Source organism: Melanostigma gelatinosum, assembly GCF_949748355.1.
Source record: "Melanostigma gelatinosum genome assembly, chromosome: 13".
In the NCBI taxonomy this organism is placed as follows: Eukaryota; Metazoa; Chordata; class Actinopteri; order Perciformes; family Zoarcidae; genus Melanostigma; species Melanostigma gelatinosum.
In genome coordinates this window covers 3,261,910-3,289,552 of record NC_136646.1, presented here as the reverse complement: position 1 = coordinate 3,289,552, position 27,643 = coordinate 3,261,910, and the positions used below count along the sequence as shown (strand labels likewise).

The window sequence follows — 27,643 nt, the reverse complement described above, 5'->3', positions numbered from 1 at the left end:
ATAAAATACCAGCAGCGAGTACGAAATAATACCGATGATGATGATGATGATGATGATATCCACCCACCTTTTTGAAGCAGTGCGTGCGAGGCCGGAAATGTTGTACCCGGTTTGGACGGACTGTTCTAATTGTCATATTTGCAGACGGATGAAGACCAAATCAGGTGTTTAAATAAAATCCTGATGTGAAATATTCCAGTTGTAATATATACATTTGCTGACAGACAAGTGTGTGCACGTAGTGGACTTAAACACACTCCCCCTGTCTGGGGATTATAGGACAGGGTGGGAAGGATGGATTCATCTCATCAGCTGGAGGACGCCTCTGCCCCCAGCAGTTACAGAGAAAAGCCTGTCGGGTGGTTCTTAAACTGCGAAAGACAATCTTCTCGTCAGAGCTTTAACATTCAATTCAGGTGGCTCTGTATGGAAGCTAAACACCAAATACTTCTGGGTGGTTTGATTTATCAGAATCAGCTTTATTGGCCGTATGCATACGCATACATGGAATTTGACTCCGGTTTTCACATTGCACTCATCGTACATACATAGAATATACAAATAAACAAGAGAAATATAAAAACAAGGACAAAGACAACAAAGTAGAAGAGAGAAACTAAGCATACACATTGAACTACTATGTACAATATAAATATATGTCGAATGATATATATTTGCATAAAGAACAACAACAATGACCATGGACAATAGATTCGGGATATTAGTGCAGAATGGTGGTAACAGTGCAAATAGGGCAAATGGAGGTGCAGTATGTCTGATTAATAGTTAATAGATTAATAATCAATGTATTGTTATTTTGCACATAAAGCATACAATATAAAAAGACAATTGAGTAAAAAAGTAAAATGATCATCAAATGTACAATTTAAAAGAATACTTTATGTTGGAGCCATAATGTCGTTTTATTTTATTTTTGAGGGAAACACAAGGTGAATTTTACATGCAGTTCTGACATTGAACACAGGGTGGCGCATCGACCTAAACGTGCATAGAGGTAAGTGCCTGGTGATGAGTTTTGACCGTGTCAACGCGTTGTCCTATCCTGCTGTGTTGAAGAGCTGTGCATGAGGCACAAGCATACGACACACAACACATTTCAATGTCAGGACTACTGATAGAAAGCCCATTCGGCCAGCAGAAGGGGTCCTGAAATATATGTCCAACTGAGTCAGAAGCAATGCTGAGAGAAATGTTGCTACAGCGATCTGTGCGACCCGCCCAAACATTGAAGCATGAGCGCGCCTCGCCCGCTATTTGACACGTTTTTTGTGAATATGTGCAGCCATAATTCAATTTAATGGACTGTTGACTGTACTTGTATAGCGCTTTTCTAGTCTTTCCGACCACTCATCATTCACCCATTCATACGCTGATGGTCGGGGCTACCACGCCATCAGCACCAACTAACATTCACACACATGCCGTAGGCACAGCTCGGGAGCAATTTTGGGGTTAAGTGTCTTGTCCTTTGATTGAAGGACGACCCTGCTCTCCATTAAGCCACAGTCGCCCACCGAAACGTTTTAACGTCTAGCGGTGGTTAAACCACTCTGTTGAGGTTGAGTTAGTGGTTTCCCACGACACGTGAACGCAACAGCGGACTGTGGTGAAGCTCTGGGCTCAGCCTTCCTCGCTGTCTGTATCGATGAAGTTGTTTCAAAGATGGCGGATTTCCTGCCGTCCCGCTCCGTTTTATCTGCATGTTTCCCGAACTGTCTCCTCACAAGCGGCGAAGCAGAACAGTTGCGGAAGTCTAAAGAGATAGATAAGTGTATTCATCGAGATAAGACGTATGTAAAAAGGTTAGTAAAGATCCTATTACTTGGGGCAGGCGAGAGCGGCAAGTCCACTTTCCTCAAGCAGATGCGCATTATCCACGGGCAGGACTTCGATCAGAAGGCCAAAGAAGACTTCAGAGCCACGATTTTTAGTAACGTTATAAAAGGTAAGTGTACACTGAGAAGCCATTGTATTTCACGTGTTGAAGCGGGCTTGTTTTGACCTCTGTGTTGGTCTTGTGTTTAAGAGTGGGGAGAGTAACGAGTGGGAAGTTGGTAGCCATGCTAGCTGCAGCTGAGCCGACTGGGGGGACACTTCTCGGTGTTTGACAAAGCTAGTGTGGTTAGCTTGTTAAGCCAAAAAGAAACGCCCATGTTATTTGTGTTGGTCCGCACGGTGAGACGGTGGCGCTTGTAGTGGGGCTCATTGTTTGTCTTTATTCAGAGCTTCCCACATATCCATTTTCTCCTTAGTTAATGTTCAAGTCACACACAACGTACACAATGGGTTGACATCGTCCGAGTGTTTTCCTCGTGGCTGCTGTTGTCACCGGAACATAGCACTAAATCATGGTGATCGTCGTCTCTGGAAGCTTAAATAAGACGCTGTCTGACTGAACTACCTCAGGACTGAACACTGGACCTTTTCTCAACGTGGAGTCATTGACAAATACAACAGTACCATCAATACGTCTGATATGAAATCTGCAGTAAAAGACATGCGTCATTTTACAATAATTTTTCTCAAGATATAACGGTAAAGCTGTAATTGTTTGCAGATTGTTGGGCGTACATTGATGCTGACATTTAAAATATTACTATTTTTGAACTCAGTCTAAATGGTATGAAGAGTGTGACATGTTGTGACAGTTATCTAGCACAGACAGACAGCGGTCTTCTAAACGTTCTAGAACCACTTCACTAAATGTGTAGCTTTGCTAGAACTCCACAGAAACACTGAACAGTCTGTTGTGTCTTCTGCTAACTGGCTTCATTAATGAGCCAATGAAGTTTTGCATTGCTTTGAGCAGTAATGCAAAAGTTCCATGATGGGGCAGTTGACTTTTGTGTTTAACCTGCGTAATTGGGGAGGGAAAGCACATACAGACACTTGTGAACCTAGTTTGTGAATCAGACCACTTAAAGTAGGATGTCCCCGATCAGTTGTCATGTTTCAGATATGACTTTGCTCTGCTGGAGAAATCTGGTGGTTGTGCAGCCTTTGCAACATTGTTGTGGCTGACTAGTTTCTCCCAGTATCGAGCTGAATCCCAGAAATGACTGTTCACTGAGAGTATGCGTTTGTCTTAAGACATTGACACGGACAGTATGTTGTTGTGTTGTTTGTCTTAAGACATTGACACGGACAGTATGTTGTTTGTCTTAAGACATTGACACGGACAGTATGTTGTTGTGTTGTTTGTCTTAAGACATTGACACGGACAGTATGTTGTTTGTCTTAAGACATTGACACGGACAGTATGTTGTTGTGTTGTTTGTCTTAAGACATTGACACGGACAGTATGTTGTTGTGTTGTTTGTCTTAAGACATTGACACGGACAGTATGTTGTTGTGTTGTTTGTCTTAAGACATTGACACGGAGAGTATGTTGTGTTGTTTGTCTTAAGACATTGACACGGAGAGTATGTTGTTGTGTTGTTTGTCTTAAGACATTGACACGGAGAGTATGTTGTTGTGTTGTTTGTCTTAAGACATTGACACGGAGAGTATGTTGTTGTGTTGTTTGTCTTAAGACATTGACACGGAGAGTATGTTGTTGTGTTGTTTGTCTTAAGACATTGACACGGACAGTATGTTGTTGTGTTGTTTGTCTTAAGACATTGACACGGACAGTATGTTGTTGTGTTGTTTGTCTTAAGACATTGACACGGACAGTATGTTGTTTGTCTTAAGACATTGACACGGACAGTATGTTGTTGTGTTGTTTGTCTTAAGACATTGACACGGACAGTATGTTGTTGTGTTGTTTGTCTTAAGACATTGACACGGACAGTATGTTGTTGTGTTGTTTGTCTTAAGACATTGACACGGACAGTATGTTGTTTGTCTTAAGACATTGACACGGACAGTATGTTGTTGTGTTGTTTGTCTTAAGACATTGACACGGACAGTATGTTGTTGTGTTGTTTGTCTTAAGACATTGACACGGACAGTATGTTGTTGTGTTGTTTGTCTTAAGACATTGACACGGAGAGTATGTTGTGTTGTTTGTCTTAAGACATTGACACGGAGAGTATGTTGTTGTGTTGTTTGTCTTAAGACATTGACACGGAGAGTATGTTGTTGTGTTGTTTGTCTTAAGACATTGACACGGAGAGTATGTTGTTGTGTTGTTTGTCTTAAGACATTGACACGGAGAGTATGTTGTTGTGTTGTTTGTCTTAAGACATTGACACGGACAGTATGTTGTTGTGTTGTTTGTCTTAAGACATTGACACGGACAGTATGTTGTTGTGTTGTCTGTCTTAAGACATTGACACGGACAGTATGTTGTGTTGTTTGTCTTAAGACATTGACACGGAGAGTATGTTGTTGTGTTGTTTGTCTTAAGACATTGACACGGAGAGTATGTTGTTGTGTTGTTTGTCTTAAGACATTGACACGGAGAGTATGTTGTTGTGTTGTTTGTCTTAAGACATTGACACGGAGAGTATGTTGTTGTGTTGTCTGTCTTAAGACATTGACACGGACAGTATGTTGTTGTGTTGTCTGTCTTAAGACATTGACACGGACAGTATGTTGTTGTGTTGTCTGTCTTAAGACATTGACACGGACAGTATGTTGTTGTGTTGTCTGTCTTAAGACATTGACACGGACAGTATGTTGTTGTGTTGTCTGTCTTAAGACATTAACACGGACAGTATGTTGTTGTGTTGTTTGTCTTAAGACATTGACACGGAGAGTATGTTGTTGTGTTGTTTGTCTTAAGACATTGACACGGACAGTATGTTGTTGTGTTGTTTGTCTTAAGACATTGACACGGACAGTATGTTGTTGTGTTGTTTGTCTTAAGACATTGACACGGACAGTATGTTGTTGTGTTGTTTGTCTTAAGACATTGACACGGACAGTATGTTGTTGTGTTGTTTGTCTTAAGACATTGACACGGACAGTATGTTGTTGTGTTGTCTGTCTTAAGACATTGACACGGACAGTATGTTGTTGTGTTGTCTGTCTTAAGACATTGACACGGACAGTATGTTGTTGTGTTGTCTGTCTTAAGACATTGACACGGACAGTATGTTGTTGTGTTGTTTGTCTTAAGACATTGCCACAGAGAGTATGAGTGGCTTGTCTGTCACAGGCTCGCAGAAAACAACATTGCTTACCTTTTTATGTGTAAAGTAAGTGCCTGCTGTTGTTCTCTTAGCCTCATAACTGTGTAAATGTGGTTCAAATGTAGACTTGTGCACGGTTTCCTGTGGCCACTTGGCACTTAACGACAGTATACTTCCCAGGAAAGCTTTTATTGTGAAAAGTTAGCTTCAGGAAGTGTTTGCTATGTGTTTGTTATGCAATCTAACTAACAGTTTGTCCTATGCTCGTTTGTTTTCAGCTCATGATGCTTGAGGTCCACTTTTTAATTTGTCATTTTAGGCAGGTGAGAACTATTCTGAGGAGTGCCCTGCCCATTGGTCATGGTTAGGGAGGCTCAAGACGACTCTCTGAACTTACAAATACAAGCAGAAAAGTCGTTTTTACACACGCATGTATTTTTTGAAAAATAACGTATTAATAATATGACATTTATAGTATAGTTTAGAATTGTTTTTCTAAACATTTGTTTCTGTTTGAAGCAGAGATGCCTCGATTGATCAGCAGTTTTTCAGCTTGAACAATTAATTACAGATGTTTGAATAAAAATCTGCAATCGGGAATCAGAATCGTATGAGAAAATTCTATGTAGCAGTTTGTGTGTTTTCAGCTAATTTAGATGTCGTAACTGATGATTTGTGGCCTCAATACTTGATCATGACGACCTTTTGTTGCTTTTGACTTTATTTGTGAATCGTTTAAAATGTCAATATAGCTGATCGCACTGCACAGCAGCTGTCAATGACCTATATCTGAGTTGATTTTGTCTGACGGTGTCTACAGCAGCTCAACAGCTTGGTAATAACTGTCTGCGGGGAACTTGTTAGTGGCAGATTACTGATCAGATGGTATCTGATCAGGTTGGTAAATAAATGTCTATTTACATGGCACATTCATATTCAACATGATTTATTTCTAGACATATACTTTGAGTCAGCTGCATGCTGGAAGTCTGTTGGTGGGAACATATTGAGTCACCATAAAGAGTCTGATGCTCAAGTGGAAACAGTGTTATCAATCACATGATTATCTCCAACATGGCTTAGAGACCACATACTGTGGCACCCAAACAAAAGACGGAATGAACTCCGATCGTATAGTTACTGTTCACATAGGGTGAAAATGGTGCCGCGACTCTTCAGCATCATCCTCTTCCAGCTGTTCTCATGATGATCTTAACACGTTATGGGTTACTATTGGTTAGTGATCCATCGATTGCAATTTTGTTGGCCAATTACAATATTTTAGAAGTCTGACCTACCAATACTGATTTTCTTTCTAAGAACTGTTGTTGACAGCAAGGCTCTTGACTAACTATGTTTTACCAACGATGCAAAAAATAAATGAAACTATTTCGAAGTCAGTTTTAACTTAAAATTCTAACTGTTATCCTGTTACTTTGTTATTGACAGTTATAGTAGTTATCTGTATAAAACTCAATTAAAATGATTGAAAAAATGCTTGTATTTTTATTTAGATATTTGCTTTGATAAATAAATTTTTTGGCATCGGTCGTTCTAAATATATATTTATTAGCTGCTTCGAGCTAGTGTTAGGGAGTTAAACAGGTCATAATTCGCGCTCTAATATTTATCTTATATTGCTTTGAAATTGTCTTTTAAACAACTGGATTCATTCAAGTTGCTCACTATTCTCTCATTTCACAAGATTACATCTGAACAGGGCTGCACGGTGGTGTTGGTGGTGTGATCCATATAGCGGATGTAAATCATTTAAAAAATAGAATATTATTGTCATAGTTAGTTACCTGGTCCAGATGGATTCATACTCGGTATAGCCTACAGAAGTAAAAAATAGTATTGTACAAAATATTTTAGCCTTCCACGCATCAAATGAATGTCATTAATAGAACACAATGCTCATTTAGTTTTAACAGTAGTGAGTGAATTTCCCAGTTAGATTTCTCCTGGAGAAAGTTGATTTCTTGACCGTGTTTAAATAACGCAAGTGTGTTTCTAATCGGCTTCTTAAATGTGAGCGTGTGAAGGTCAAAGACTTAAGACAGATATAGTAAGTGGACTGTACTTGTTTCTCTCTTTTCTAGTCTTCTGACCACTCAAAGCTCTTTAACACTACATGTCATCATTCATCCATTCATCCACTGATGTAAGGCTGCACGATTATGGCCAAAATCATAATCGCGATTATTTTTGATCAATATTGCGATCACGATTATTTCTCACGATTATTCATTCATTTTAGGGACATCTTTTTATTGCACTTTCACATTTAAATGAACAAGAACACTGCTTCCACTTCCATTGTTGTGCTACATTCTGGCTAATGTACAAATCTTTGCATCAGACTGGTCCTGATCACAGTGCATCTCGTAGCAGGAATTTTTTTTATTGCATAAATGCATATTTTATCATGCACTTACTTATTTAAGCAGTCATTTTTTACACAGAGTTTTCAGTGTAAAGGTTAATGACTGTGGTCTTTTTAGCAGTTTGATTCTTTGAAGGGATCATACAAATATTTAACTGTCACATGTAACATGATCAGAGCTCTGCTCTGTAAAGTCTTTCCTTGTCTCTCCCCCCTGTGTCACGGTGTGGGTACGTCTCACTGGCGTCAGGAAACGTATCAGAATACCCTTATTTTATTGGTTAAACTGCATCATGTGACGTGATTTACAACGCATTGGTCTGTTTTTCCTGCACAGCTGAACAAGTGCCGTAAATGCGGGAAAGGAGCGTGAATAACTCCGCCGCATAAAGCAAAGGCCCGTGACCCACTGAAAACGGGTCCTCGACGAACCACCATTTGAGAATCAGTGGTCTGCAGGATCGTGACGAGCGGTGAACAGCTGTTTGTGTGGCGTGTCTTCCTGTTTCATTCACCTACATTCCCCTGGGTCCTAAGCCCCTCCCTGTATAGCAGGGATTCCCAAAGTGGGGTGCGCGCACCCCTGGGGGTGCGCGAGCTGCCTCTAGGGGGTGCGCGAGAGGAAAAGTGTAAGGGCGGTCTGATGGTGTAATAATATTAAATATAGGGCTGGGCGATAAATCGATTTAATCGATTAATTCGAATGTGTGCTTTAAGGCGATGTGTTTTATTGAAAATCGAGAAAATCGCCCCCACCCCTCCCCCCCGTTGGGTTCCCGTAGTAGAGTGCGCGCGCATTGTTTACAAACGAAAACAATGGCGGCTAGCAGTGAAGCTCTCGTTCTTAAGAGAGGCAAGAATGTGTCTTCGGTGGTCTGGAAATGGTTCGGGTTCGTGTCATCTGACACAGAACAAACAGCACCACGATGTAAGGTCTGTCTAAAAGCTATTGCTACAAAATCAAGCAGCACAACTAATTTAATGCAGCACGGAGAAGTTTAATGCAGGGAGAAGTGTTGTTGCCCTGAGGAGGGCGCAGGACCGCGGGAGCACAAGCGACGCCGCCGCCGCCGCCACCTCACAACAACAACCCAGCATTTTGGAGACATTCACCAACTGTACTCCGCATGAGAAGAAGAGTGCCCGGTGGAAAGCCATCACGGATGCAGTCGCGATGTATATCGCAAAAGATATGGTGCCCATATACACCGTGGAAAAGCCGGGGTTTATTCACCTTCTCAAAGCTTTGGACCCCAGGTACGTGCTACCAAGCCGTAAACATTTTTCTGACGTTGCCTTGCCTCGGCTGTACACGCCAAAGGATCTCTGCGGAGCTGGAGGGGATGTCATTCTACTCCGCAACAACTGACCTGTGGTCCAGCAGGTTGACCCAGACACCGATCCACTTGACTGGTGGAAGCGTCACCAACGTAACTTTCCAAGGCTAAGTACTTTAGCAAAGAAATACCTCTCTGTGCCAGCTACAAGTGCCCCCTCTGAGAGGCTTTTCAGTGTGTGGGGGGGCATTGTTACATGCCACCGTGCATGCCTGAAGCCAGAGGTAGTAGACAGGCTTGTCTTCCTGGCAAAAAATATTTAGAAAAAACATGCACTACTGTTTAATACTGTTGGTTATGTTGTGAATGCACTTGATTTTGTTTACATGCACTTATTTACTGTGCAAAATATGTTATGTTGATGTTAGAACAGATGTTGCACTTTTGAAAATGTGAATGTTAAAGGGTCACATACATTTTATTTCATGCTGTGTTTGTATCAGTGTATTCAGTTAGAAAAGCTTACTGTAAAAAGTTACATTTGCACAGTTGTTTACAATGGAAGGCTACTATTTAATGCCATTTAATGTTATGTTTAATTAAATTGTATATTTAAATGATTCAGGGAAACAAAAGAGTGACCAAATACTTTTTGTATACTACAGGCACCTTTCTACAATGTTCAGGTTTTGTTTGCACTTTATTTTTATCAACCTACGAGGGAAAATCATCACAAAATAAAATAAAAAATTGTTTTCAACAGCTTCTGTCATCTGCAAAAAATTGTGGGGGAAAAAAATCGATTTAAATCGTGAATCGGATTTTTTGTAAAACAATCGGAGATTTTTTTTTTAGGCCATATCGCCCAGCCCTAATTAAATATAAAAAAAAAATGTAATTTTAATTTAAAAACTGTCAGGTGGGACATCTGAAGCTATCAGTCGTAAAAGAGGAGAGGGACAGAGAGAGAGAGAGGAATCGGAGGCGAGGGGAACGGAGAGGTGCAGCACAGACAAATCGGGAGCACATCGGCGCATCGGAGTCAAGGTGAAAAAGAGGAAACGAGAGAGAGCATCAGACTGGGAAAAAAAGAGGAAATATGATGAAAAGTATCTGTGTCTGGGCTTCACTTGGATTGGCAACGCAGATTGCCCAAAGCCACAGTGCGTGGTGTGCAGTGAGGTTCTGGCTAACAGTCTGAAGCTCTTATTTACGTCGCCACCTGAACACCAAGCATGCCAGTGCAAGTCAAAAGCCCCTTACATTCTTTATATCGAAATTGGAGGAGTTACAAAACAGCCAAAAACAACTGGAGTCTCATTCATGTGTTGGTCTATAAATGACGCACTACGGGCTTCATATCTGGTTACAGAATAGCGAGAAAGGGGCTACCGCACACAATCACTGAAGACGTGAGCTTGCCAGCTGCCAGAGAGATGGTGGAATGTATGATTGGGGAGAAAGAAGCAAAAAAGTTGGACATGATCCCGGTGTCCAACAACACTGTGTCGCGCCGCATCGATGCTTTGTCCGAAGACATCCTGGCTGCATTAGTCGCTCATTAATTGTAAATTAAATGTGATAATCTGCCTCTGAGCCTGTGCGTGTGTGCTCGCATCCGTATTGCTCTTTAAAAGTGACGCCTTGTGTCACTGAAAGTTATTGAAACTTTGTTGCAGTGTTTCAGGGCGTTTTCACACCTTCAGTTCGTTTGCTTTGTTCTGATTCAGGGATTAATATGATACAATGTTGCAGTTGCTCCTTTGTTCGGTTTGTGTTCACACTGCAACATTTAACAGCGGACTAAATCTTGTAAACAAATGCCACGCGCGAGCAAACTGTTCTCTCATTGGTCCGATTCTTATGCGGCTATGAAGGCTTAAAAGGCTCTGTTGCTTCTTTCTTTTTTTTTTTTTTATTAAGGGGGGGGGGGGGGGTGCGCGAACCCAGTCGGGATGTAGAAGGGGGTGCGCGGCCTAAAAAGTTTGGGAACCGCTGCTGTACAGCTTCTTATCACCCTCTTTGCACCAACGTACATTTATAACAAATACCACGCATATTACGGTAATCAGCGTTGCATATGTGTCAAACTCTATCGGTGCATCTCCGGTCTGTCTTTGTTCATCCTGCATCGCTCTGTTCTGTTCTTTAATGTAACGTAACTGGAGCGACGGCGCCTCTCCCAGCTGTTAGCAGACTGTTGTGCTAGCAAGCAGGCTCGCTCGTGAGCTGTACCCAGCATGCAGTTCGGTGGTGAAATTTTATAAATGTACAAGTATTAGTGTTACAAATTGTTTATGTATCACAGACTGTTGTGTGCTGTGGTGTTTTTCTCTGTTAAAGAGCGTGAGTTGTGGGTTGTTAATTGTTGTGTTATAAAGTTATGACCATGACTAGAGTTCCCTCTCAATACAAATAAGAGAACTAGCGCTGACAGCAGCAAAGAATACATTTAGCTGCCTGTTGAAAGCAGACAGCAGTTGTTTCGGCTATGCACCGGTATAATGGTGTGTGAAGAATTCATATCATACTGGAAATAAAAAAGCCGGTATAGTGCCCAGCCCTAGTCTTTATTATACTTTGGGCAATTTTGTACCAATATCTGACGGGCCGGATTAAAAGGCCCAGCGGGCAGTATCCGGCCCGCGGGCCGTAGTTTGCCCATGCCTGGGCTAGCTCCTCGCCTTCTGCTCCTGACATTAGATTTAGCTTTCACACGACACCCGTGACCGTCTGCTCTCTGTTCTGTTGTCTGTCTCTCTACTCTTCTACTAATACCGGAGTCTGCAGGGTGCGCGCATGACACCTCCCATCTCGTTCTCCCCCTGGTGGTCGGCTGACTGTTAGTTGAGGAAGAGCTTGATTTGATATGTAGCAGAGCACGCATTTTAAACGTCAATATCGCTGACGATCATGCTCATTTAATCGTGGCAGCCAAAATCGTGATCGCGGTTTAAAATTTGATTAATTGTGCAGCCCTGCACTGATGACAGGGCTGCCAGGTTAGGTGATCAGAGCGATCCTCTGATTGAAGGATGGCTCTGCTCTACCACTGTGACAGTAACACTGTCACAGTGGTAGAGCAGAGCCATCTGGATCATTCCACTAGGTGTATCTATACCTTCATCGCTACGTGCATCCTTGTTCCAAAGTTTGAATCAAATACATATAGCAGCTAGTACAGGGTAGGAAATTCACATATTCTTTCGGGGGAAATTTTTGCCCCCACTGACTGAAATCCAGGGGCATTTTCAAAAAATTGGGGGCATTTTTTTGAAACTTGTGAAATAACATTTAACCTTTGTTCAAAATAATACATATACTTATTTAGGCTTACAATATATGAGCAATTGTCATCAAAATGGCAATAATAAGACCATTAGGCAGTAGCCTACAGATTCAAAGTGTTATTTAACAAAAAACAAACAAATCAGACAATCATATTCAATTTTATTCTTATTTGTTTGTGGTTATTTATTGTTATTATTAAATGTTTTAAACAACTATTAACAATTATTAAGTCAACGATGCCTTGATTACATATATCAGTCATTGTATGGAATTATTGAGAAAAAATATTTTTGTAGCACCTCAAATATTGTGATATTACCCATTTTTGTCCTGAACTTATGCATGAGTCATTGTGTGGAATTTTTGAGAAAAACTATTTTACAGCACCTTAAAAAAATGTGCCATTTGAAGTTACAAATTCAGTTCATAGTTTTTACTTAGTAAAATATCTTAATTGACTGTCAGTCAGGTATTATTCATTTCCAGCAACCCTCAAATCAAAGAATAAAGACACTTTACGCACAATTTAGGTATATTTTCCCTTTAGCTCACGAGATGCAGGTAGCATGTTTTATACTTCATGTGAATATAATTCATTTAATCTCATTTCTATTATGCAATATGTATACTTTGTTGGCATCTTATTCTGAAAAACGGCTGTTTCGTCTGAAGAAACCGGATGTTGTCTCACGTTAATCTTTCCGTTAACTTTCAAAGTCCTTCGCTCGCTCCCGATCTGCGCCGTTTGAATGAGTTTACCGTGAATTTCAGGATATAGGTGCACTAACATGTAAGTGTCTGCTGAGTTGACCGCAGTCTCAGGTCTGATTAAGAAGCGCTCCATTTTTTTTATTCGTTTAGAAAGGTCGGGGTCATTTTTTTCCCCTCTCCTAGTGATATCTGGGGCAAAATGATATTTCTTAGGGGCATTTTTGCCCTTTGCCCTCGTGTATTTCCGACGCTGAGCTAGTAGTATAATAAACACCTGACTGTTTATAAAGTGTGTACACAATGTGTGCTCTCACCACAGGGTAGTGACAGCACACTACTCCAGTCATGGGTTTAGAACAAGGTCAGTAGAAGTAGCAGGGGGACCTGCTGCATGTGTAGATTTACAGTATCTAGTGCATGAGGACTTAGTTAGTTATTCGATATCATGCATGACCTAATTTGTCTGGTCATTGTCAACAATGCAGGATCATATGGCACAAAAAAGTTGAACCTGGCTCGAGTACAATCACAATGTGACATCACTTGGCAACAAATGAAAATAAATGTATGTATATGCATATGCAGCTAGCACAGAATCACCAGAGGTGATTGGGCCTGCGGAGTGTGTGAGTACCAATAAGCTTCTATTTGTGCTTCCATGATGTCAGAAGGGTTGTGGGGGGGCAGTTGCACGTAAACTCCCTTTGAATAGTGTGCAAACAGGGAAGTGGAAGGCTGGAAAGGCTTGCTCAGCTGCAGTCAGGGCGAAGTGACTGACGCGTGACGTGGTTCCACTGAGAAGGAAACGGTGCGTGTCATCTCAGGATAAAAGTTAGCTCAATCAGTCCAGGGAGTTTTCTTAACAGCAGGGGAGTCTCTCTTTGATGCACAATTGACATACGACTGACACATGGGTTATTGTGTGGCAGCTAGGGTTGTCACGATACCAAAATTATGACTTCGATACAATACCTGCCATAAGTATCATGATACAGATACTTACGATACGATACCAGAATTCGATACGATACTGGTATATTTATATATAATAGTCATAAATAAAACATCTGTACGGTTCCCTTTTTTACCAGCTTGTTCCTGCCCAGCTTTTTGAACACTTAACAAATGGCATGGTGCCATGATCGCTGCTGACTCAGCTGGCATCTGTCTGACTGTCTGGGAGTGGGTGGATAAACAATGCTTAATTTACTTGCATAGTGAGTTTGATATTTTCACTTCATATTTTATCTTAATTCATAGAATAATTATTTTTCCTTCACTAAAAATAATTAGCTGACGATCCACCCTCAGGCTCCACCAGAATGGAGCCATTTTGCAATTTTGCAATGAATCGCTGCTGTTTGTTTTCTTCCGGGTACGGGTACGGGTCACGTGATAGTGAGTGTGACGAATCAGGGACGGAGACATCATGGCTAGTAATAACCAATCCAGCAGCGAGCACGGGTTGTGGGCTCATTTTTTCTAACAGACATCCGTATCCGACGTCTACACTCAACCAAAACCCCGGAGTTTTCAAATACCTCCAAATTCCGCGGAGTTTTCAGGTTCCTCCGTTTAGGGTCCTCCAAAACTCCGGCGTGGTGTGGCTGCTCAGTGTAAACGTAGCAAAACTGGACTAGTGTGGACATGGTCTAAGACGATAGCCCAAAGTACTTTGCTTTAAGTGTTCTTGAAGTTCTCTATAGCCCGAGCATGCCCAAATGGGCACTGGTACCGGTTCCGAGGTTCCGAATGGACTTTTCATCAAGAAATATGAAAAATGGTCCAGGCATGTAAAATATCGGGAGAAAAAATAGTCCGGGCAAAATCATCATGCAAGCCATTTTACGCAATTATACACAGTTATACACAAACTAATTAAATACACTAGAAGATTTATCACAATATCAGGATTTTTCTCCAGAAAATCAGCCAAATATGTAAGCGAAAATCATCTTTTATCACAAAGCTGGCAGCGAAAATGGCGGAAGGATAAATGATTTCGCATGAGGGCTCAATACGGCGGCGACCCAGCGTGTCCAAACTGACCTCCGACAAAGCGCTCAAAAGTCACAGCACAAACCCTGAGAAACCTCACACTGCTCTCCATAAAAACAAATTGAAAATCTCCATACATTTTGTCGATTTTCATCCGGAAAAAAACAGTTACTCTATTGAAAGTTGCTGCAGCGCTGTACTCCATTTCCTGGTCTCCCTGCCTGCATTGAAATCAATGCGCTGAGACCTTCCATGCGAAAACGGGGCGGATTTTTCGCCTGGACCAACCAAATTTTCGCATGGTGGTTGAGCCAACCTTATCAAGATTTTTACTGACTAATCGCCCTCAACGTTCCAAATAACACCCCTGACTGCTTTCAATGGACTATTAACGGACCTAGCAACGTGTCATATGAATAAATCCACCAATCACAGGCCTTAAAAATCCCACATAGATATTGAGTCACAGCAGATTCTTTTTAAGGATGAGACATATGACATCTGTAAATAACTAAACATGACTGAAAATTAATGCAAACTGCTTTATTACGATGTATTGAACACTCTTAGTGATAAAGCAAGTGATTATATAGTTAATATGTAGTCGTATAGTATATAGAATGAGAATAGAGCAGTGCAAAATCTGGTTCCGAAAATCTGAATTTTGCTTGAAATTCTGTACTCTGACCTCATTTTATGCTGGCCTGCTTAGTAAAATTAGCTTGGACAGACCACAAACCTGTTGTGCTGTGAAACTGGAGTATTTTTAGGGTTCATTAGGCATTATTTAAAAAAAAGTTCAATAAAAGTGCTTTTTTTCCAGACGAACCTGGAACGTTTTCAATTTGAGCTGTGCCATAAGTGTATCAGTTATTAACTGTAACATTTACACAATTGAACACATCTCACAAGTGTTACCTGTATTACACCATCAAAATTATTAAAATAGACCTTGTAGTTAGAGTTCTGGACTCTCTTGAGTATGGGTATGCAATTTTCGAGCAGAGGCCTAAAAATAGGGCTTGGGCTATAGAAGTTAATTAATAAATAGAAAGCAAAGTTATATTTGTCTCCTCCCCTTTTCTTTGCTGATCCGAAAAATTATCCGAACCGTGATCCGAACCGTGAGGTTTGTGATCCATTGCACACCTACTAAATTTGATCTGATACAAACGGATCATTCTTTGCAGTTATGCATATACTGAAAAATAAGTGTGCTTGGATCAGGATTTACAGGCCGACCAATACAGACACTTTTGAAAGACACATTCAATTCAGTTTATTCATCACTGTCGTGGTAAAATCCAGTATTTCCATGATCTGATACATTCATTCACTCACATGGGGCCACAGACTTTTCAAGTGCCACAGCAATATTGTCGAACTTTCGAATAGTCCCAATCACTTCCAGGCTGTGTGGTATGCTGGGGGGGAAAGGGGGCACCCCTGTTTGTTTAAAAAAAAAAGTCTGTATCCTTTTTCTCTGACTAAAGCTGCCCACACATGATCAGAGATGAACCGCTCTGCGTTGACTGCACCATTGTTTTGCTATGGGGAAGCGCTACCTTTGGCGTGGCCGAGCACTGTTCTTATTTCAACTTTGACCTTGGTGGTTGCTGACCTTCGACGCACAACCAATGCGATAAGCTTAATGTGACGTAGCCAGAAGCAACACATGCATGCTCCTCTTACATAATGAGACACCAGCGGTTCATGGCTAGGTGTCACCCAGCGTCGGAAATACACGAGGGCAAAGGGCAAAACTGCCCCCAAGAAATATAATTTTGCCCCTGATATCATTAGGAGAGGGGCAAAAAATGCCCCCGAACTTTCTAAACGAATAAAAACATGGAGCGCTTCTTAATCAGACCTGTGACTGCGAGACTGCGGTCAACTCAGCAGACACTTACATGTTAGTGCACCTATATCCTGAAATTCACGGTAAACTCATTCAAACGGCGCAGATCGGGAGCGAGCGAAGGACTTTGAAAGTTAACGGAAAGATTAACGTGAGACAACTTCCGGTTTTCTACAGACGAACATCCGGTTTTCAGAATAAGATGCCAACAAAGTATACATATTGCATAATGGAAATTAGATTAAATGAATTATATTCACATTGAGTATAAAACATGCTACCTGCATCTCGTGAGTTAAAGGTAAAATATACCTAAATTGTGCATAAAGTGTCTTTATTCTTTGATTTGAGGGTTGCTGGAAATGAATAATACCTGACTGACAGTCAATTAAGATATTTTACTAAGTAAAAACTATGAACTGAATTTGTAACTTCAAATGGCACAACTAAAAAAATTTTACGGTGCTATAAAAATATTTTTCTCAAAAATTCCACACAATGACTCATGCATAAGTTCAGGACAGAAATGGGTAATATCACAATATTTGAGTTGCGACAAAAATATTTTTTCTCAATAATTCCATACAATGACTGATGTATATGTAATGAAGGCATCGTTGACTTAAGAATTGTTAATAGTTGTTTAAAACATTTAATAATAACAATAAATAACCACAAACTAATAAGAATAAAATTGAATATGATTGTCTGATTTATGTCTGTTATTTGTTAAAAAATCAAAGAAAACACTTTGAATCTGTAGACTACTGCCTAATAGTCTTATTATTGCCATTTGATGACAATTGCTTATCTATTGTACGCCTAGATAAGTACATTTATTATTTTGAACAAAGGTTAAATGTTATTTCACAAGTTTCAAAAAGTGACCCCAATTTTTTGAAAATGCCCCTGGATTTCAGTCAGTGGGGGCAAAAATCGCCCCCAAAAAATATGTAAATTTTCTACCCTGGTGTCACCAGTCAATCACAGATCACACCCCTTCAGGAGACCTCCAGTTTCAGGTTTACCTGACCTGCAGTTTTCTGTTGGCTACTGTTTTGTGTGGTTGAATTCAGTGTTTTTGACGAAAACAGTTTGACTCACTGATGTCAAACCAGAACTGTATGAAGAGGATGTGAACTGAGGCGCATAACAGAGCTCACTTCCTATTGTGCCTCTCTATTGTGACGCACAGTTTTATTGTGTGTGTGTGTGTGTGTGTGTGTGTGTGTGAGAGTGAATGACTGGGTGATGTATATGTGCAATTCTTACTGAAGTGAGGAAGTTTGATGTCATGTTAAAGGACGTGTGTATGCAGATGAGCGTGAGAAGCCCCCTCGGGGTGTTTCCCTGGTGGGTGCTGCTCACTGGGCTTTCCTCAGAGACGCAAGCGGCTCACTGAAGCCACAGTGTTGGTGTGAGCCTGTGTTTGGGTGAAGTGTACTACAAATTACTCAACCTGATCATCATGTTAGGGTTTTGCCAGTGTAAAATATATTCATATGTACATTAATATTAAGCCAAACAGATGCAACAAAGCTAATAAGATCGTAAGAAAAGTGCCTTTATGAGATAGTGAGAAACATGACAGGCCTCCAAAACATAAAAAAAGAGAAGAGGTCTCATCAGACTAAGTTATTTTCATTATCAGTTCATTTTCTTGATTAACTGATTAATCATTTTGTCCATTAAATAAAAAATACCTCAAGTACCCAGAAGGTGATGTCTTTAAATTGCTGGTTTTGTCTGGTCAACAGAATCGATACCGAAGGTCTTTGATTTATTAAAAATATAACTCAAATCCTCAGCTCTTAGAAGCTCAAAGCAAAGAATGTTTTTTGGCATTTCTGCTTGATGAATGACTCAAACGATCAGTGGATTGATCATAGTGCTGAGTAAGTAGCTTGTGTTACCACCAGCGGCAACAACAGTGGCTCGACAAACTTTGCAATATATCGTCTTTTGGTCTACATCGGATTTATTTTAATCAAAACACTTCCAAACAGCAGACCCAGCTCCTCTCTTTGTCATTAATTATTAATTGTTTTGTTATAACCATGATTAGGGGTCAGTCTCAATACACTCTACACAAGTAGCTCTGACCATAGCGCTCTTGGCGGCGAACAATATATTTAGCTGCCTGTTGAAGAGTTGCAGCAGTTGTTTTGGCTATGCACCGGTATGGCGGTGTATGAAATATGAATATCATGCGGGAAATTAAAACCGGTATACCGGATGAACCGGTATACCGCCCAGCACTAATTGATCATAAGAACTGTTGTGTATTTCCTATTGATTGACTAAATGATTGTGTATCAGCACCATTTTCCATTTAGGCTATCAGGCAGTTGTCATTGCATCCTGACACTGATGTGATATGTTGATATTCATATCAGTCCAGGTGTAGAGAGCCACTGATCAATCAGCCACCGGTCGCTGATTGATCAGTGGCTCATGTATCAGTTGGTCATATTTACACACATGCCCTATGATTAGGGGCGCAACGGATCACAAACCTCACGATTCGGATCGTACCGCGTTTTTTGAGTCAAGGGTTGGATCATTTTTCTGATCAGCAAAGATTAGGGCGGGTGGACAAATATAACTTTGCTTTCCATTTGTTAATTAAAGAACTTCAAGGACACTTTGGGTTATAGTTATAGATGAAAACCACAATATCTAACATGTATTTTTTTCAAACAGATGAGAATATCTACATTGTCTGGGGAGAGGGTAGCGCCGATATGTGTCTTTGTGACTCTCACAGAGGGGGCATGTCTGCAGCACCGGACTATGAATCTCCTTTGTGATGAAGTGAGCAGTCAGTCTTTTCCTTTTCATAGAGGATGAGCTTCTTACTGAAGTGGGTGCGTGAGGGGATTTCATAGCGTGGCCCAAGCAAATGACCTGTAGCCTGTTGCCGTATTGCAGTATATACAGTTGTTGGACATCAGTATAAATTGTAACGAATAGGTTAAATCTTTCATCCTGTTTTCTGTTCCCAACTGTGAAATACCAAAACGTTGACTGCTCAGCAAACCCTCCTGTCTTTGTACACGAAAACTGAAGCTCTCGGCACAGCAACCCAAGATATGTAGACAGATTTAAAGCACTCGTCCTTCAGCTGTCGACGCACATACACACATCTGCAGACAGCTGGATTAACCCAGGTGTTGCCAACAGCCAAGGAACACAGCCATTGTCAGAGCAGGCCTGTTTGAAGGGGTGAAGCACAGTTCACAGAGCAGTAATGTAAACCCAATGCTTCAGCTCACTCCTCTCTGAGCGCTGCATTGCCTCATTCAGAAAGAGAATGGCATCCGAGTGCAGGAGTTACTGTTCCCCTGGTTAACAGACACCCGTGAATCACTGGTTTAGTCACAGTTGCCAGTGAACAAGGTCGGTCAAGCTCAAACTAATGCAGTGTACCCCAACAGTTCTGCCATTAACCCTACTTTCATGAAGGTTCTAATGTTGGTTTGAACAGTTTTTTAGACGTATAAATTCAACAGTAATGATTCTGATAATAGATATTCAGCCGGTGTTCACAACTTTATCTTCATGTGTGTAATAGATGCAATTTGAAATATACACCTTGAAAACTGCAAACCTATCTACGTCATGTTTTTTTATGTTTGTTAAATTCTCAGTAACGATAACTAAATGACATGCTTATTATACATATTCCAAACACTTTAAAAACTCGAAAAAAATAATTTAAATGAATCATTTCTTTTTTGTTTTTTTTGTATTTTGGTCAGACACATATGCAACACTGATTACTGTGTAATATGTGGTGTTTGTTATAAATGTACGTTGGAACATAGAGGGTGATAAGAAGCTGTACATGTAGGGACTTAGGACCCAGGGGAATGTAGCTGAAGGAAACAGGAAGAGACTCCACACAAACACAGCTGTTCACCGCTTGCTGCCCAGTTCTTGTGTTAAAAATTAATTAATTGTCTGCGTTAATTAATTAATGCGTTAACATTCCCAGCCCTAGTTTTTATTATGGCTGACTATAATTGTTGGTGATACTTTCACTGCACACTGGTATTAATGACACTATTTACAAGAGATGCACCGATGGATCAGCCAACAAGTATGATGAGGTGTAATGCTAAAAGTGTCACGTGTGTTTAAATAAAGAAACATAGAGGGGATGTGCAGGGCAGTGACCGGTAAGAAATTGTCCTGGGGATGACAGTCAGTGGGGGTCCCGGGCTTTGTTGATGAGCCCGACTGCCTAGGGGAAGAAACTGTTCATGTGGTGTGAGGTCTTGGTCCTGATGCACCACAGCCTCCTACCAGATGGAAGGGGCACGAACCGTTTATGTCCAGGGTGAGAGGGGTCAGCTACAATCTTTCTTGCTCGCTTCAGGGTTCTTGAAGCAAACGAGGCCTGGAGGGACGGCAGATTGCAGCCAATCACCCTCTCAGCAGAGCGAATGATGCGCTGCAGTCTGCCCTTGTCCGTGGCAGTGGCTGCAGCGTACCAGACCGTGATGGAGGAGCAGAGGATGGACTCAATGATGGCAGTGAAGTGCACCATCATTGTCTTTGGCAGGTTGAATTTCTTCAGCTGCCTCAGGAAGTACATCCTCTGCTGAGCCTTCTTGGTGATGGAGCTAATGTTCAGCTCCCACTTGAGGTCCTGGGTTATGGTGGAGCCCAGGAAGCGGAAGGACTCCACAGCGTCGACGGGGGAGTCACACAGGGTGATAGGGGCAGGTATGGCTCCATTCTTCTGGAAATCCACAACCATCTCTTTGTCATTGTTATAACTAACCTGGTGCTTGATGGAACACAGCTGTCCTCACAGAAGCTGATGTATGACGTTACAGCCTGTGTACTCATCCAGACTGTTGGTAGCAGTCCTGAAAACATCCCAGTCTGTACAGTCTAAACACACCGAAGATCCTCCAGAGTTTCACTGGTCCACTTCTTGAATTTCCTCACCACAGGTTTACAGATCTTTCATTTCTGCCTGTATGCAGGAATCGGATGGACCACGACGTGGTCAGACAGTCCCAGTGCAGCACGAGGGACGGCGTGATAGGCCCACGCTCTATAATTTAGAAATAATAATTTAGTCTGGAGTATTGCTGATAATTATAGGTCTTAGAAAGAAAATTGGAAACTGAATTGGAAGATTGCAATTGGTGCACCTCTAAATAATAATAAATCACCAGATACAATGCAATATTGTTTTCAGTGTTGCAGATGTAAAACTAGGCAGACCTGTATTATCGTTGGTGTTCCAGTGGTGTATTCATGTTTTATATGTCGCTATTTGGTCAGTAATAAACAGACTTTTCATGTGACCTGAGCTGTCATGTGACAACAGTGAATTTTGAAACTTAAACATTGGTCCATGGGCCAGAGAAGATTGATCCTGCAGTGAGCTGCTTTAGCCTTTACTCTGTTTGGAAGCAGGTATGATCTTTAGCTTCTGTTGGTGGAGCCACATCCAAAATGTCAATAACCGTGTCTGTATGTAAGGTGGAAATTTTTTTGCAGTTCTGTTTTTTTTCTAAAAGAACCACATATGTGCCGTATATGGTTCCTTTCCAAGGAAGCATAGGCTGTAATGTGATCTGCAAAGAAACGATGATCCTGACTAGAATACCAGTCTGACATGTCTCCCTCCTGCTTCAGGTATTCGAGTGTTGGTGGATGCTCGAGAGAAGCTACACATCCCATGGGGCAACCGGTCCAACCAGCGGCACGGAGACACAATGATGGCGTTTGACACCCGGTCGGTGATGGCCCACGGTCACGGCATGGTGGAGCCCAAGGTTTTCCAGCACTACCTGCCGTCCATCCGGGCCCTGTGGGCTGACCAGGGCGTTCAGCACGCCTACGACCGCCGCAGAGAGTTCCAGCTGGTGAGTTAGTGTTAACCAGCGTCCACATTACGAGCAATGTGGTTTAAAGCTGTACACATTCAAAGGGTTAAGGGCAGTGGTGGGTCCCATCGATTGTGGTTCTGGTGTTGTGCACTGATTAAGCCATGACCCATGTCCCTCAGTGGTTCCCTGGGTTGACATCGATGATTGTTCCTTTTGCCTCTAGTAGCATGTCCAGTGATTACTCGTGAGTAGGTCTAAGGCAGGGGTGTCCAAACTACGGCCCGCGGGCCAAGTACGGCCCGCGGTCCATTTTTAATTGGCCCGCAGCAACTTCTAAAAATATAATGTAATATGGCCCACACTTGAAACTTGCGCTTGACTGTATTGTACTTCTTAGTTTCACCACTAGGTGGAGATACTGTGTTGAACAAGGCAGCTTCTCCACAAAATAAGAGCAATCAAAGAAACGTTTAGCCCCGGATGATGACACGTCCTACACTGATGCCGAGCGAGAACAGACAAGCTGTGTGGAGTTATAACAGATAGGGCTCCAGCTACTAAAGGCGAGCGCAAGAGAGCGGAGGTGAGGCTGTTAAAATGCAGTGTATCACCCACCAAGAAGCCCTCTGTGCTAACACAGTCCAGCGTGGCGATGTGATGAACACGGTTGTGAAAACTGTCAACATAATTCGAGCACGAGGGCACTCTACGCAACTTCAATGTTGCGCATTTCCCCACGCAGTCCGAAGTCAAATGTGCTTTTCCAAAGGCCAACCTTTCTGCTAAAAGGGGGAAATACGTGTCCGTGATAACGTCTCTCATGACAGAACTCAGTCAGTGCTTACGTGGCGGCTGGTCAATAGAGGGCGATAGGGCGCCGCCCCACCTTGAGCCACAACAAATAAAATGAATAATAATAACAATAATAAACGATACAAATTGTCAATATTTGTGTTTTTGAAATATGGAATCACCCAGTAATATGTGTAAAATATGATATCTGCGGTAAATATATGCTTTTCCTGCATGTCCTCTCTGCATGTGCACGTCTCAGCAGCGCTGGAGAAACTGCCCAAAAGAGCAGTGACGCAGTTTAGCCAATTGCTGATTAAAGATATAAATGTGTGACATACAATTTAGCCAATCAGCGCCCTCAAATAGATTCAGCTTGGGGCAGAATCAATTCGGGGAGTTGACGATCATTTGGGGTTCTGCCCCAAGCTGCGCGTTCCCGTCCGGACGAGTCTCTACAGGCGGGCGCGAGCTCCAGCGCGAGCACTACTCCTCCAAGACCCGTTTGAGAGGAGAAACTGCAGTGCTGATATCAGATCAGCCTGACCTCACAATCAGACAGCAGACTAGCTACCAGCTGTAAATAAGATGTCCTGACGTGTTTGTCAAAGTGTTATTTTCTGCTTTTTTTCATGTTGGAATAAATGTTAAATATTTAACTGCAAAGTAGCAATACGTGTTTGATACCTTCATTTATTTAGCATTAAATCATACTGGGATGTTTGCTGAAATTGATTGGATGTGGCACAGCCCGACCTAGAACATGTTCCACCAGCTGCCATGGCTTTCAATATGTTTCTCTCATTGAGAGAGACATCGAGCTGTTCTCAACTCCCTTCTATTTGAATAATGAGTCTGTTCGGCTCAACATACGTGAGCAAACATCTCTGTTAAATCTGAACAAAAGCACATTGAGAACCAAATTTGATTGATTTTGCTCATTTTAACACACTAGGGGTGAGGCGATCGGACCTGAGTGGCCCAGCCCTTGGTATATTTTTCTGTATGTGGCCCTCAGTGAAAAAAGTTTGGACACCCCTGGTCTAAGGGCTTCAGTGTACAGACGAGCATTGACGGCCTCAGATAAAGGCTCGGCCTCAGTCGATGGTAGAGCTGCAGCTGCTGAGCGCACACAGACGAGCTATGAAGAGCTGCTTCTCTCGCTCTCTCTCTCTCTCTCTCTCCCCCTCCCCCTCCCCACGCCCTTCCTGCTCCACCAGTGTAGACTGTGCTCTAACAGAGCCTTTCTCTCAGGGTAGTGATCTTCAACTGTCCTGCAGTGACACTAGCCTGCCAAGCTTCTTCATGGAGCCGCTGAGATCCAAAGAGCAGTTAGCTCGCTGTGCGTTGCTCTTTGTAATGTTACTGTGGTTGTACAGGTATTATCATTCTGGGATGCCCTATACCTGCCACTTCACTACCGATACGTTTTGTTTTCCCTCAAATAAAACAAGTGGTATTATGGTCTGTAGAAAGAATGCATGTGACCAAAGTCACTATGCTTTCTTCCCCAACAGGCAAACACTTGTCAGCATCTGCCAGCATGCGCTCACATTATATTTGCCAATAACAATAAATTCATACTGTTATGATATTAAATTAATGTGGCATATTTAATGTGAAAACAATGCATGTAATTAAGACTTTACTCATATTGCTATGTATTTATGTCATGGCAATGTACAGCAGCAGCAAGCATGGCTGAAAACAAATGTAATGCTGTCGGCTTCTCTGGAGGAATTGGCTCCAAATATGGGAGCAACATTTCATTTATTCCATGTTTTCATTTGATAAATTCGACATCAATTTGAGATTTGCGGTCTCATATTTCCGATATTTTGCTGGTCACATTTACACATGCAGGATAGTTTTACAATCAAAATTCTTGATTGATATTCGATCAGCACTGCCTAGTTTTACACTTTGATCAGAAATCCCCAGCAGGGAGTATCCTCGGCTCTGATTGGTTGTTTTTCTATATCCTCGGCTCTGATTGGTTGTTTTTCTTCTGGTGGAGTCTTTCAAATGTCATGAAGAGCACTGAGAGGAGGCACAGGAACCTCGTTATCTGTCTCATGTACTACTTTCAGGATAAAGGGAACTTGAGGTGGGAATGTTTCATTGTTTGTCAAACAATTAATAATTAAGAAATAATTAATGTTGGCCCCCTGTACAGACTAGTAGAATATATGGTGGAGTGTGATGAGGCAGCTGTTTATTGTAACATTTGTTATTGTGATGGACTGGTGGCTGCATATATACTATATATACTATCACAGCTCTAAACACAGTCACTAAAACCTCTCTCTGTGTGTCTCTCTCTCTTTATATCTCTCTCTGCATCTGTCTGTCTGTCTCTCTCTCTCTCTGCCTCTCAGGGTGAGTCAGTCAAGTATTTCCTGGACAATTTGGAAAAGCTTGGACACTCGGTAAGTCCCACCCACACTGCAGAGGCTCCACTAATCACAGACACCAGTAGTGGTACAGATCATGAACCTCACGGTTCGGATCGTATCACAGATCAGACTCACTGATCACAGAGCAAATAGAACTTTTAGATCCCTGATCATGTTTCTTTAGCGCTGATACTAATTATTGATCATTGATGATCCATCTTAACAGATCCAGATCTCTGTTGTTTGATAATACAGCTGGTCTACAAAGATCCTATTACTATTAGTACTTTTGCCACCGTCTCAAAAATCATTTGAGCCGCTCTAAAGTCAGTAAACCATCAAACTTTCGAAATGTTCTTTTTACTTTGTTATAGTCATCTATAGAGTTTTAATTTCTTCATACAATACACACAATTCACACAATTCAAACGATAAGCAAATACAATATTATATTTTTATGGATTAAAACAAATCTTGTTGTTAGTTACTGTTTATATTAATGTGAAAACATCTCCTTCAAACCAACACATCATGATATAATGATATAATGTTGTGATTTACCTTTGCTTAATTCTCATTTTCACTGATCAGAGCCTGAACGCATCATAATGTAACTGAATGGAACCTTCTTTGGTTGACCATCATTGGTGCTACCACGGTTACCAGCTCTCTTGATGTAAACACTGATCGGTTGTGTACAACGTAAACTGTGATGGTCACTGTTAAACCGTGTGATTAATCTGAGGCCCCAGCAGGCTGATGGAGCAGTGCTGTGAGAGCAGCTCGTTTGTTCAGAGCAGTGAACCGTTGTCTTCCTGTCCTCCTGCCACTTTACACTCACTACTCCTCCATGTAGCTGCATGCTAGCTCCGCTCGCTGAATCAAACGCTGTAACCTAGGGTTGGGTGTCGTTTGGGTTTTTTCCGATACTAAAGCGATACTAAAGCGATACTAAAGCGATACTTTTAAAACGATACCGGTGCCTAAACGGTGCCTGAACCGATACTTTTTTCTTCAAATTTAACAATATATTAACTGTTAAAGTATACGATAAATATAAATAAATACAAAACACTTGGATTCAAACTACAGCTTCAAACTTTTTAACTTCAAACTACGAACAATATGTTAACTGTTAACAGTTTACAGTATACTTAAATAAATAAAAATAAATACAAAACACACACACACTCAGTACACACACTACAGCTTCAAACTTCAGCAATTATTTTGCAGAAATATGAGCATATTTGCATTCTCTGGCAAAATACGACACGTCTCATGACTTATTTAATTTAACCAGTTGGTGGTGCTAATGCGCCAATTCAGGTTTTGCGTGCCGGATGTTGTGCTTGTTATGAACGGCAACGGATGTCGATGGAGGAAGTCAGTAGCCTGCCAGCCGTATGACAGATGCTATCGTTAGCATCGGTCCTAGGACGAGCTAACCTAGAGCTAACGAGTAGTGTAAAAAAGTATTTCAATCGGCTCAGGCACCAAAAGGAAGCACCGAAATCTGCGTAACATTTCGGTCCGGTAGATACCGGTCGTATAGGAACCGGTACCATACTGGCACCGGTTTTTAGTACCCAACCCTACTGTAACCATGGTAACATGAATCTGAGTCAGTAAAAAAAAAAAAAAAAAGTTATTTTCTTCATTCATACACATTTATATCATCAAGCAAAGAGTGATATGTGATGTCATCGGTAATCCTGCTCTCCATAACAATGTTGTTATACTCCAAACAGCCAAATAGATCTCTGCATTACCATGTATTAACCCTGAAGAACAGTTGGGACAGTAAACGTTTCTCCAAGCTTTTATTATTTCTCATGAACACAGACGTTTCAGAGAATGTAAGTTCATATGTAATGCATCCAAACAATAAGCTACACCGGATCATTTTCCCTCAGCCTCAACAAAGGCACTCTGCGACAGGCCTGAACGCCTCCTCAGATATTCTCCAAGTCCCTCTTGTTA

General features: G+C 41.5%; 1 protein-coding gene across 1 annotated transcript in view; it reads left to right on the top strand.

The window, feature by feature from the left end:
- The first annotated feature begins 1,668 nt into the window (after window positions 1-1,668).
- The window catches only part of gna13b (guanine nucleotide binding protein (G protein), alpha 13b), a 33,385-nt gene continuing 7,410 nt past the window's right edge, over window positions 1,669-27,643 (top strand). Inside the window, exons 1-3 of the mRNA XM_079281991.1 lie at window positions 1,669-1,966; window positions 22,279-22,508; window positions 25,643-25,693. Coding sequence (XP_079138117.1) covers window positions 1,684-1,966; window positions 22,279-22,508; window positions 25,643-25,693 — 564 coding nt within the window. The 5' untranslated portion in view covers window positions 1,669-1,683. The remainder of the gene's footprint in view (window positions 1,967-22,278; window positions 22,509-25,642; window positions 25,694-27,643) is intronic.